Source organism: Ptychodera flava, chromosome 9, assembly GCF_041260155.1.
Source record: "Ptychodera flava strain L36383 chromosome 9, AS_Pfla_20210202, whole genome shotgun sequence".
NCBI lineage: Eukaryota > Metazoa > Hemichordata > Enteropneusta > Ptychoderidae > Ptychodera > Ptychodera flava.
The window spans coordinates 6645786-6659906 of NC_091936.1; the positions used below are offsets into that span (position 1 = coordinate 6645786).

Genomic DNA, 14121 nt, shown 5'->3' on the forward strand with positions numbered 1-14121 from the left:
TTTAACCAGGCTTTTAATTTTTTTCCATTACAGACCTAATCCACGGAAATTTGGCATTCCTCGCAACTGCTCAAGGTGTGAATCCAGAAACAGCATGGTGATCACACCGATTCCATTTACACCTGTGCCTTCAGAGCACATCATACCTCAACAAAGTTCCCCTAGGACACCCGAGAAAATTCCACAGATATCCAAATCCCCTAGCTCACCAGACAAAAGTAAAGGCAGGATTCTGAGCGATAAGAAGTACAAGGCACTGAACAGAAGCTTTGAAGAAGATGGAGTGAAAAATTCCAGAGCTAGGGCTCACCAAAGATTGGCACAAAGAAACTGTGAGTCTGTCCAAAAGCAATAAACTTCTGATAAATCTTCCAATTATAATACAATACAATGGAATTTGTATGTTTCAATAGCATTGTGTTAAAGTTGAATAATTCTGAATCCTATTTTTTTTCTCCTTCATAACTTTAGCTGATCCATTACGCAAGTCAACAGCAGCTGAATACAGTCCTGTACCGGTCACTGTCTTGGGATTGGAGTTAGACGATAATCTTCAAGAAATAAGGTAAGCTGTACTCTTGAGTCAGTGAGCAAGTCTTTGAGTCATACTATGCTTGTACAGTCTGTGTGACTTTGATGGGATAGTCTATGTGGTTGAGGAGTCTGTGTGTCACTTTGATGGTATGGTCTATGTGTTTGGATAGTCTGTGTGTCACTTTGATTGTATAGTCTACATGTATGTGCTTGGACAGTCTGTGTGTCACTTTGATTGTATAGTCTACATGTATGTGCTTGGACAGTCTGTGTGTTCACTTGGATGGTATAGTCTCTGTGAGCTCTTAGTCTCTCTACTCTTGATACATAGTTCTTCCACAAAAAACAGGTGTGTCATTTGAACTTGAAAACTGCACCATCTTCTCAAGTTGTTGAAAAAAGGATGAAAAACAATACATTAATTTCACGTTCCATTTTGCATATATAAAAGTGTAGCACAAGCATTACAACTGTTCAAAAAACGGTGAAATCTCATAAAAGATGATGAACATTTCATTGACATGTCAAGCGACATCAACTTAGATTGATTTCAGAAGTTTATCTCATGGATATTTACAGATTGTTCACATTATTTTTATGATCACAGGTTTCAGAGAGTCAGTCAGGGACCCATAGGACACATGATTGACAAGAAGAAAGGGGGGACTAGCTCATCTCCGTTCCAGCCGGAGATCGAGAGGAGTGGCAGTTTTCACCGGACATATCCACAACAAAAATACAGATGTCATTCCAATCCGAGCGTCATAGATGTCACTGAAGCTTGTAATAATTATCTGAAAAGAGGTGAGTCAACACCCAGTGTGTCTAAGCTACTGTTATCAATATGGAGTCTTCAAACAGAAAAGGCTGAAAATGTTACTTCATCAATCACAGAGGATACATCAAACTGTTTGCAACCTGAATGGATGTTTAGACATAGAATACTGGAATCACCTGTCATTATGACCAGTCACCCCTATTGCATGTACAGTGGTCCAACTTTTCCACAGAAAACAATAGGATTCTACCAACTTTGCTAGTGAAAGGGTTAAGACACAGAGATTACTCCAAAAGTCATGGATTGAAACCTACTCTAGTTTACATTAATGGTTTTAATACTTTCACAAGATTATGATTGCAAAAAGAATTACTTGATGATTGAAGATGTTGATTATAACAAATTTATTTTGCTTAATGACAGGGAAGAGGCTGCCAAGGTCACTGTCAAATCTAGAAAACAGTGACGAAATAGTGGCTCCACCACCCAAACTAGCTCCTGTGTCAATTGACAACCCTAGACTGAAGATTCCATACACTATACAGGAGGGGCAGAGCACAATGCCTTTGATATTAGATTTGGGTGAGTAACTGTGGTGGCCATTTGTTTGTTTGATTTTGTTTTCTCTCCAGTGATGAATTACAAGATTAGATATAGCCAGTGGCATGGAAGTGTCTCTAATAAGGTTATTTATTTTCTCATCAATAGATCAAATGCATGTCAGGGTAAGTGCAGACAGTCCCATGAATGGCAGCACTGTGTATCCCAATTCCAAATCCCTACTTCCGCCCTCACCGGCATTCAGCGGTCAAGTTGAAAGCATCCACCATGATCCAGTGTTGTCATTCCATGCTGAAGAGAATGAAGGAGAATCGGAAGGTACCCATCATGCAGTGCACAACAATGGCATATCCCACAATGCCTCGGATGAAATTAAGCTGGCAGTTCCTGACCCCATGCAGTTGACACGGTCAAAGTCATTTCTGGACAGGACAAATATGTTCAACATCCAGCAGTCAAGGGTGAGGATTGGTGCAGAGCAGCAACAAGAAGCTCCATTGTCATCAAGGTCAAACGAAAGTAGCAGTTACAGTTCAAGTTTAAGTTCATTGTCAACTCCGAGCCCAAGAACTTCCTTTGATGTCTGTGAAGTTGGACCTAATCTGAGAAAGTCTGGTGTACAGATGACTCCAGCAGCAACACCACTTCATCAGAAAACAGGTCCGCCTTCACCACCTGGTAAGCAAGCAGTGCAGTCAACACTAGTTAAAACTACTCTTTCTGCAAAAACTGATCAAGAAGATCCCATAAAGAAACCGTCCAGTTCTAAAGTTTCTATGAATCAGACATATCCAACCACTGACTCCAGAACAGCAAGTCAGAGACAGCCAGGTTCATCAAGGCGTGGAAGTGACAGCAGTACCTCTCAGGAAACTAGAAAACAATCGTCAAAATTGATTGATTTAAATCCATCCAATGATAGAAAAGAGCCAGTCAGGAGAACCAGCCATGAACATATCTCTGTGCCATCATCAAGAAATACCTCCGCCAGTCAGAGTTCAGCGTCCCTAGCCAGTGTACAAAAGAAAAGAGCACAGTCAGAGCCAAATCCTCCGGCCATACCCAATGTGCAAAAGAAAAGAGCGCCCTCAGTGTCATCCGAGCCAAATCCTCCCGCCAAAGTACAGGCAACCTCTCAGGTGAAACCAACAGAAAGTATTGCTTCAAAGAATGAGTCTAACATCGCAAAAACTGCTGTGGCAAGTATTAACCAGAGCAGCTCCGCACAAAGCAGTGTTACACAGAATGGTAAAATCAGTGAAGGAAGTGCCCCAAGCGGCAATCAAACAAAGGACACAACGCCAAACCAGCAGAAAGTAGGATCCAACGTTAAACAAGAGCAGACCGAGTCTTCATGTCAGAGTGCTAGTACAAGGTTATTGTTTTCACGGCTAGCTGGTAACAACGACACCAAGGCCAATCAGTCAACCGCCAAAAACACACCCAGGAAAGTTGAACTTTTCAAATCTAATACTCCAAGGAACGCAATCTCTGCCGGACCTGGTAAGAGATTTGAATATCAGAAACAGAACAGTACTGCAAATAATACGCCTTCCCCACGTAAAGAAGTCAGCTCAAATAGCAAGACGGCTGTGATACCAGTCAGTAAGTCTGCTGGTTCTCATCTGACAAGGAACTCTGTCAATGTTACAGCAGGAAAGGACGTTCGGAAACCAGCGCAACAGACTGGTAAAACTGCAGTCACAAGGACGTCCAACACAGCAGTGCCAGGAAGTGCTAAACCTGGCCAGACCAGTGCAAACATGAAGGACAAAGTCGGCTCCGGCAAAGTCAACAGCAATCAAGCTTCCAAAGTGACCGTCCATGCAACACAGGGTGTAACAGTGCCAAGTAAACAACATGGTGAACAAAACACCACAAAAGTTGACAACAGTGCCAAAGCTGCCATTGGTAACAGTGGACAGAAGACTCTGAGCACTTCCAAACAAAATCATACAAGTGCATCGTCTGAGACAGTGTTGAAAGGCAATAGTACCGGAAGTGCACAAAACAGAGAAAGTGTTGGCGGAAAGGACCAACAAGGCAGGAAAACTGAAGAGGTGGCAAAAGTCAATGAATTGAATAGAGTTACGGAAGGAAAAACTCAAGCTGTCTCTCAAGCTGTCTCTCAGCAAGTGAAATCAGAAACTGATAAAAAAGACTCAGAGGCAAAAAATTCAGCCAGTGCAAGTCAGAAAGATGTTGATAAAAGAGAAATGAATAAAATGGAGATCATTTCTTCATCTGCTCAACAAAAACCCAAATCAGGTACAGCTGTTCCAGGTAACATTCCAAGACAGGGACTTGTTATTGCTTCAAATAAAAACACTTCTAAACCTAAAACAGAAGAATTACTTAGAAAAGCTGCTGAGGAAAGTCAGAATCAAAATAAAGAAAAGAATTCTAATCAGTCTGCTGCTGAAAGTACCCCTGTCATTCATGATATGATGGAAAGTATGCGTATAAACAAAGACAGGTCAGAGGTCAATAAGGTCAAAGTTGAAATCACTGATGGCAGAGGAGTATCGGCTGGGAGACGGAATCTACTTTCGGCATCAAGGAATCCTCAGAAGCGAACTACAAGTGCCAGGGATGGTAGGAAAGGCAGTGCTGTGTCCAGAACTGCCGCCAAGAAAGCCATCACTGGTGTTACCAATCAGAAACAGCTGTCTGCAGGTAAGAAAAAGCAGCCTGTGAGAGGAAATGCAAAGCCTGGAAGTGGATCAAAGACAAGAAGTGGGAGTGGACATGAAAAACCCAAGAGTGCAAAAGGTCGAGGGAAAGCAAAGTCCGGAAATGTCAATAGTGATGTCGTCAAAAAGGGCAAGAAAGGAACTGCTAAGATTATCAAAGATGATGAAATTGACAAAACTGCATTTATCACAGGCATGGGTTGGCAGATTAAGACTGGTCGTAATGAGAACGATGATGTCATCATCCATGGTGACATGATGTATGATTCATCAGACTCTGAGGACCCGGAGAGTGTAGATGTCACACCGAGACAGGTCAAGGGCGAAGTGGCCTTGATCTCAGATGATGCACAGAACTATCTTCCAGAAACCATGGATACAATCAAGGAATTTGCAGATACACTGAAAAGCACATCAAGTGATACTGATCTTGACCCCAAGAATATGTCAATTAACGATAAGATAATCAGCGAAATAAGACGTGTGATTGAAACGGAAGGTGCGGACAAATCACCAGGAACTTCATGGAAAATAAACAAAGATAGAATGAACAGTTCTGATTCCCAGAAAAATGCTGGTTCCAAATCCAACATATCGTCTAGGAGAAGCTCAACAACACAGCCAATCACAAAAGAGAAGAACACAGTAAAGCCAGCTGATGTGCCAGTCTTGAGTGCTCCAGCAGGCGATGGTAGTGTAGGGCTTACACCTCGGGTTGGTTATACCGATGAGAGTGACAATGAAAGCAGTTATATGTCAGACGTGTCGTATGACACAAATCCAGAACTCTTGAAAGTGTTTCATGTTCCAGATCATTTTGAAAGCTCAGAGGCAGAGTCGGTTGATGAGGAAATAGAGGGAGCAGAAAATATGGAGGATGATGTTCAGTTTGAAAGTAAGAGAATACAGGAATCCTCAGGGAATGATCCTATAGCAGGTGTTCCAGACAACACAGTACAGCCAGTACAGCAAAATGTGCAGACCAAAAAAGATGAACTTGAAAAATGTGTTCCTGTTGAAAAAGAAAACAAACAAATAGAACCAACAAAGCAGAATAATGCAAACAAACAAAGTAGTGACAAAACCAAACTTGATGTGCCTGTCAATCAACAGAAACAAACCCCTGAAAAGTCTAAGGTTGGGGAAAACAAGAAAACGGAGCCAAAACAAGAAACAGTTCCTGCTAAGACACAAGTTTCTGAATCGAAGAGTCAATCGGCACAAGAAGTGAGTAAACCGAAACAGAACAGTGGCAGTAAACCATCATCAGCTGCAGCTAATGATGCAACTCATGCTGTTGCTAAGAAACCAGCCACAACTTCTCAAAATAGCCCAGAGAAGGAAGCAGGGAAAGGCTCTGGTCCTGGAAAAAACGCCGCTAAAACTGATGTCAAGAAAGTTGAAAATCAGAAGCCAAGCGATGCATCAGCTAAAATTGTGCAGAAGCCACCACTGCCTAAAAAGGAAACAAGCACTGATTTGAAGAAGCAAAATCTATCAGCTGTGAAGAAGAAAAATGAGAAACAGATGAACAGAAAGAGCAGTCAAGAAAATAGAAAAAGTGAATCTAAGAAAGAGGAGAAAGTTGAAGAAGAAATTGAAGATGACGATGTCTTTGAGGAACCGGGTGCAGGTGTGGAATTGTCACCAGAACAGCATGCAGCCAAATTATCAGAAGAAAACATATCAAAGTTGCACACTCTGCTGTCGTCACAAACACAGGATGATGGTGAACACTCACCAGCTGTGAAACTACAGAAACCAAGTCACAAGGAATTTGATACAATGGATTCCTTCAACTCACTGGCTTCAGAAATCTTCAGTCAAAGTTTGAGGTCAGACGCCACCGATGTGTCAGACAGAACACTCACTGAGACTCTCGGCAGACCAGACAGCAGGGTGAGATTTATTTCCAGTTAACTTTTGTTTCATCATATCAAGTTATACATACTCCAAAGCTGTGCAAACAAATACATGACAAACAAAATCAAATAAAAAAAACATTTGGAAAACAGGTATAAACCTCATATCTGGTTAGTTGTATAGCCAAAACACAAAATTAAGATTATTGAAATATTTATATCCTTCCAGAAATATCCACCCTTCATCAGCAGTGAATAAAGTGTTGATCAAAAAGTAGAATGCAGCATACTTTCACATATTGTGACTGTACAAAAAGCATTTGGGTTCCAATAATGTACTTGGACTTTAATATAAATAGTATCATTTATCAATAGTTGTCAATATGATTGTTTGCATTTTGCGAAACCAGTTTTTTTCTCAGAGTGGTGAGGTTGATAGCAACATTTCTGAAGATTTCATTTCAATGACCTTGTGTTTTTTTCACCATAGTTATAAACGGTGACATATTTAATGCTGTGCTTTATGCAGCAAATTCTATGGTTCAACCATAAAAAATAAGTACTGAGTTGTAGCTGTTCTTTGTGTTTAACAGACCATCACGAATTCACTGGGCAAAGTAAGATCTGCAAACAGCAGCCTTAGAAGTGAAAGTGCAAGTACCATACAAGCTGACCTGACAGAGGACTTGATTCATTGGAAAAAGGGACAAGTACTTGGTAGAGGTGCTTTTGGAACAGTAAGTGTGTGTCTTCATGTTATAGTAGACTTCTATATGATGTATCTTGGGGGTCGTGGTTCAACACCTAAGACTGAGGGGGCCTGGAAGGTCTGAGAAAAGATGGCCGGGGAGGGGACCCTGGGGAATTCAGAGAAGGGGGCTTTGGAGAAGTCTTTGAGGAGAAGGCTGGGGAGGGGGCCCTTGGGAAGGCTTTCTGATTGATCAAAACATGAACAGAGATGCCTCTCACCTGATATGAAAGATTGACTGATTTCTAAGGAAGGCTGACTTCACATGAATTTTGTCTAGACTGTTACCAAGATTTATATAAATTGTCCTTTGTTGACAAGTCTACAGTTTAGTGTAACTGCATCATAGTCAAGCTGTGAAGTTTTCCCTAGAGGTCATACACTGACTGACCAGTAGTGTGTGTTGTCCTTGTATTTGATTTTTTCCTGATTTTCTGTTTGGACAGGTCTTCTGTGGTTTGACCAACACCGGCAAGCTGATAGCTGTCAAACAAGTTGAATTGAGTGTGAGGGGCAAGGAAGACGCTGAGAAGCAATATGAGAAATTACAGGAAGAAGTAGATCTCTTGAAAACACTAGACCATGTCAACATTGTCACGTAAGTCAACTACAGAACATTTCACTAAGAAATCAAGACTTTGCTGTCACATTAGGAGATTGTGCACTGTTTCATTTTCTAACAAACTATGGGGCTTTGTAACTTTGTTGAAAGAGTAGAACATCAGAGTTGCAATTATGCTGATGTGAAATACAAAATGACTTTTCTGATTGTAGCATATCATTCTGAATAGGAAATTTGTGTGAACTATTGGAATAGCCTTTTCTCAATGGACATGTGCAGGCCTCGATCTTCATAATGTGCAACTCTGTTGTGTAGCAGAAAAAACTACAACAGAAAGACAAGATAGTGTGGTGTTTGAGGTAGCATCTCTTCAGTCATTGGAGTGTGACATTTACGATAACCATCGTGTGTTGCAACTGCTATAACAATTCAATACTATCCTGAAGTTCTGAATTTTGGAAATCGCTATTTCAAATACTTGTAAAGACAGTGAAAACCAGGCTGTTATTTCAATAATTACATTCAATATCTGATTTCTCTATCTAAATTTCAGTTTCCTTGGTACATGTCTGGAGAACAATGTAGTCAATATCTTCATGCAGTTTGTACCTGGTGGTTCAATTGCCCAGTTACTGGCAAGATTTGGTGAATTAGAAGAGCCAGTGTTTTGTAGATACACCAAACAAGTGCTAAAGGGTGTTGATTATCTCCATGACAACAGTGTCATCCACAGGTAAGTCATTTTCCTTCAACAAGTCGGAATTCCTACCAACATGAAAAAATGTCCTGTTACATTCAAAACCATTAAAATCTGCTTTGAGCTATATACCAAACTGGTATGGACAATTTACAAGATGAGATGTCTATTGGTTGGGGACCTATGGAACTTTTCCATCACATCTGAAATACTCTGGTGTAGTAATGTAGCTGTTTGTATAGATCAATTGGGACAAGCAACACTGTGTAATTTCTAAGCTGTGGTGTTGGTCAGTGCATGGTCATTCCACAAAATTTTGTTGAGTGACTGTGGTCAGTGGTACATATTTAACATACATACCGTATTTAACAGCCATATACTTGGAATATGAGATAAAACAATTCTTTTCCAACTCAAATACACTGAACAGACACCAAAACTACTTTGATCAGAGCCACTAGTTTAATTGACAGAATCAAAATCACAGAATTTTTATTTGTTCACATGTTAACAGGGACATCAAAGGTGGTAATGTAATGCTGATGCCTACTGGAGTGATCAAGCTCATTGACTTTGGTTGTGCTAAGAGACTATGCATGAATCTAAGTCAAAGCAAAGCTCAGCTCCTCAAATCAATGAGAGGTACCCCGTACTGGATGGCACCAGAGGTCGTCATGGAAACAGGACATGGGACCAAATCAGATATATGGTGAGTCATGAGAATATCCATGGTGAACAGATACAAATTTCAGTAAATGTCAGAGATTTTATAATACCCTACCTCCAGTTCGCAGATCTACGCTACCAATTATGAATGGTAGAGTTGGTTGATACCATAGTAATGAATGGGTTGAAATTAGTTGAGATGTCACAGAAATGTATCAGAGAGAGGCATGAACCTACAATGCTTCGCCATTAATGTTTGTGTACTTACCCCTTTTGCCATTTTGGTTTGGCCCAATGGTGATTGTGGATCTGTTTACAGGGAATTTGAGGTGAACAGGTCAGAGGATTTTGATAATTCAATAGTTCAATATTTCATAATGTTCATCCGGATACTGTGTATCTTTTAAAAGTGATATTGACTGTGGCCAATAACTAATGGTATTTTATGCATTGTCTACCAACAGGAGTATTGGATGTACTGTATTTGAGATGGCAACCAGGAAGCCACCGTGGTCTGAAATGACACCAATGGCAGCCATATTTGCCATTGGGTCTGGAGATAAACCAATTCCAAAGTTACCTGATAAATTCTCAGATGAGGCAAAGAATTTTGTGGATGCATGCATGCAAAGGTATGCACATCAACTTCTATTTAACTTTCCATGAAGCACTGAACATGTCTGATGTTTTGCTCCATATTTTGAAAAAATTTGTTTCTGTTAAGACAGCTAAACTGGACATGTTTTTATTCAGCTATTAGTGAGTATTGGTATTTAGTAGGAGATTGATAAGGATGAATGTACAAGAAATTATTCAGTCAACTCATGTTTTCAAAGAAGTTTGAAATCAGAAACTACTTGCCAAGTTTTTGTTAAGCCAACAGAAGGTCAGCAATTTGATTGCGATCACAAGAAATCAATACCAGAGGAAGAAGGATGACCTAGCTATCTTCAGCATTATTTCTGACATTTAACAAATGCCTTTCTTTATTTGTTCCCAGGGATCAAGATCAAAGACCAACAGCGAAAGAACTGTTGAAGCATCCGTTCATCTTAAGACGAGCAGAGAGATCATCTCTCTCCACTAGTCATGGCAATGACAGCAAACGAAGAGATTCCAAAGAAAAAAATGAAATCAAAGAGAAGAAATCATGACCAAGCAATGAAGAAATTTTTAGGTTAATTCTGTCATTATCCGAGATGTGTTATTTTTGTTTCACCAAAGAATTTCTTATTTACAAGTTTTTGTTGCATTATGTGCATTCATATTATGCTCGATTTTTTGTAAGTTTTTACATAGAAATTTCAGAGATTTCAAACTGAATGGGCATTTTCCCTTGCCTTTGATGAACTTTTACATTTTTGACTGAGTGTCCAGAGTCTGACTGAGTGTCCAGAGTCTGACTGAGTGTCCAGAGTCTGACTGAATGTCCAGAGTCTGACTGAGTGTCCAGAGTCTCAGGCCCATAGAAAAAACCCTGACCAGTCCTTCTAGAAGTGTGTTCTACAGTTTTGCTGTGTGTTATGACAAACATATTCACGAAGGACCAGCTGAATACATTTTGTGTGATGAACTTCAACAGAGACAGTACAGTTTGCCATTGTGTGCGTATGGGTTTGACAAAGTATATGCCATAATTGTGTGCGTACGGGTTTGACAAAGTATATGCCATAATTGAAACTTTGCAGATTTCATCATGTGGTACAAATTCTGTAATGAAAATATATAAATTACTTTTAAGGCATACCTGTTTTGTAGTACCTTTTGACGATGACACCGACAATGTACTTATAAACCTTGCATTGTACCAAACATGTACATTTTGTGAATATTTTTCCTAAAGTATGTACAGTAGACATGGTGTTCACCCTGTTAATATAATGTACATTATAGTTTATAGAGCCATAGTGTATAGATTATTGTTGGTGAAATTTTTAACCCCAAGATAGCACTACTCATGTGATAAATTGTATTACCTGGTTTAATACAGAGAAAACAATCAAATATTTTTATTTCCAAATTATATTTTAATCAAATTTTGGTATGTGTCTCTAGTTTTATTGTGATACACAGAGTTTTATCAGACATGATATTATTGGCGTGATTTACCAATGTCAGTTGTACGGTATTACTGGCGTACAATTGTTGTGTTTGAAACAACCCTTTGGCAGCAAGTTGTAAAGATTACAAAAAAAGGAATGTTCCTTTATCAATGCATAAAAGGGTAGATCTGCGGTAAACTTTATTTATTTCAACCATACATGCCATATCAGACTGACTCTTTGAAAATTTGAACTATTCAGCTCTCTTTCCTCCAATGATTTTGAAACAGTGCAAACTGATCACAGTGTAAGCCATATTGAGTGAGAACAAGTGAAATTTCTATGTCCTTTTAAGATTGTCATCGACTACATATTTAGACCTGAAATATACGGTGATAGTAGCTTTGATGTGTATTGGGTTAATAATGAACAACTGATAGATTTCTAGGTTAGTTCAATAAAATGTTTAAGTTGGTGAACAAATGTACGGTATTTTAACATAGCCTAACAAGCAAGTCGAAACATCATCACAACAAAGAACTAAAAACGACAAAGTGTGTTTGAAGTGCCATGAATTCTGTTTTGAATGCAAATTGAATTATTCTGTGCGAGTTCATAGACTTGGATCTGACTAGTTCTGAAAATAGAGCTTAATTAAGGTAATTAGTTAGGATAATTTCACATGCTTCAAGGACCAATAGCTTTCACTTTTGATGATTTTTTCTCACTATTTTTTGTTTTTAATGTCAACTACAGTCTCTTGTTCGACTCACCAAAGCATATTGAGATACAGTCTTCAGCTTGTCAACTCAGCCTGTACGTGTGTAAACTGTGTTGTTATTGTTGACAAGTGCTTTCTGGTCCAGACTAGAATCCAAATGTAAACAATAACAGTGCATTTTACACATAGACACTTTGCTCATGATGACAGCTAAATAGTGGGTATTTCAACACGCTTTGGGATGTAGAACAAGAGTCTGTAGTTGAAGGGAAAAATTAGTCCAAAGTTACAGCTACTGGCCCTCTAACTGTTTACATGTTCACCCTGTAGCTTCAAGCCATCTGTCAATACCATCATTATATCCTTGTATTTCTGTCCCCTATCACTCGATATCTGTACATATACTTGACACTTGATCAGCAGTAACTCCATATTTCTGCTTGCCATGTGTATCTTCTCAGTATCAAACAATTATAGTTGTCGCTTTTGTAAATTACTGATTTCAATCATTCCGGCCAAACTTGCTGAAATGGCATTTTACTCAAAGCAAAACTTAAGAGAATTTGTGTATGCAATTTAAAAAATCCAATTATGTCAGCATTGCAAAGTAGCCAGCCGTCCAACACCAGTTCATCTTAAATGCATATTGTGAGATTTTACAGACCTTATTTATTACTAAGTCTTCTTGTAAAACTTAATCATGTACTAATCCAGTTCTGCTTTCTCTAAAAGATTTGTGCAATGTATACAGGCATTGCCTTCATGGTTGTCATGCAAACTTGCAGAGAGATATCATATTAGCCATTTGAATTCCAATGATAGCCAATCACATGCAGCAATTATGCATATATGCAAATGAGTGCATAACATGAAGCTTATATCTAAGAGTGCAACATTCGGTCACAACTGTGATTTGAAACTGTAACAAAATTTTCTTTCTTTACCACATTCTACCGATAATAGCCACAGAGAATGAGTTTAGATGATAGACCTCAACTAGTAACTATGCAACCACTGACGTAAAATATTTTAGAACTTCATCTGTAAATAAGATTTTCTATTTTATGAATAATTATCATGTGCTTTGTTTGTATTGGAGGTTCACATGTATATGTTAAGTATTTCAGTATTAGTGATCCAATCAGCGGGTGTGTAACCTTGACAATATGGTGTGCTCTGAGTAACAGACTTCTAATATTGCCCTTTCTTTTGTGTTTCCATGCTGTATATATTTCTCCCTCCATGATCCTTTGTCGTCATATCATTCGTGTTTGTCTGCATTTACTTTCATCAAATACATGTTGTAACTTGTAATCATTTCATATTATGATCAGGTCATTAAATGGTGTGTGTTCTAGAGAGTTTTATTTTTAAATTTTCAGTTGCAGAAAAACACATTTGACAAGAATCAGTGAAAACGAGGCAATAAACTCAAATCACCTGACCATGTGTGATTTTATTGTCTTAAAACAGTACAGTCTTTGTAAAACTGGTGGGTAATTTGGAACCAAGCAGGGTCAATGTGCTTCCACAACAACCAGTGAACAAGACTGTTTATCTTCCACAAAGATAAGAATGTGATGTTACAGGTTTAACCTATTCTTGAGTCATTTGGGTAGGTGTGTTTTGTATGTTTTTTGTGTCAATTTAATTAGAATTGAAAAAATTGTGCCAGTATTTTTGTACATTTCATTTCATACATTCCACAGAATGAATAAAACATATAAATGATTTCAAACTATGAACAGAGTTGGGTTGTCATCATTGTCTAACATAAAATTTGCTTCATGTTGTTGTCACAAGTCCTGCAAGAAACTATAAATCAGCCCTACCGCCCCCCCCCCCCCCCCCCCCCCCCAAGAAAAAAAATGTGCAGAAGAGCAGCTTTGACAAGAATTTGCGAAGGGCAAGTCTTCCTATAGTATTAGAGACCATTCCGTCTTTACGGCAAGCCATCAAAATCAGGGACTCACGCCACTCAGCACAAGAAACTATTGGTATTCCATGCATTTAGTGAATCTGCATCTTAAAAATGCAGACACACAGGCTTGCTTTCGTGTGTATCAGGTTCTTGTTACCATTAGTCAGATTACAAGTCAGACAGTCATTGTGTCCTGAAGCCAAGCCTGTCCTGTCAAACATTTCATTTTATTCAGTTCATGTTTTTGTTTGCACATGACAGCTAAGAGAAAGATTTTTTTAGTAAGTTTATTGCCCAACATGAGTATGCACACTAGGATGAACGCTTGCTTTGAAA

General features: G+C 38.9%; 1 protein-coding gene across 4 annotated transcripts in view; it reads left to right on the top strand.

The window, feature by feature from the left end:
* LOC139139876 (uncharacterized) overlaps window positions 1-13605 on the top strand; it is a 46689-nt gene extending 33084 nt beyond the window's left edge. For all 4 annotated transcript variants that reach the window (XM_070708823.1, XM_070708825.1, XM_070708821.1 and 1 more), the window contains exons 14-24: window positions 34-332; window positions 472-565; window positions 1142-1338; window positions 1736-1894; window positions 2021-6465; window positions 7022-7165; window positions 7623-7774; window positions 8292-8471; window positions 8950-9144; window positions 9566-9733; window positions 10102-13605. In XM_070708823.1, coding sequence (XP_070564924.1) covers window positions 34-332; window positions 472-565; window positions 1142-1338; window positions 1736-1894; window positions 2021-6465; window positions 7022-7165; window positions 7623-7774; window positions 8292-8471; window positions 8950-9144; window positions 9566-9733; window positions 10102-10255 — 6187 coding nt within the window. In that variant the 3' untranslated portion in view covers window positions 10256-13605. The remainder of the gene's footprint in view (window positions 1-33; window positions 333-471; window positions 566-1141; window positions 1339-1735; window positions 1895-2020; window positions 6466-7021; window positions 7166-7622; window positions 7775-8291; window positions 8472-8949; window positions 9145-9565; window positions 9734-10101) is intronic.
* The last annotated feature ends 516 nt before the right edge of the window (window positions 13606-14121 follow it).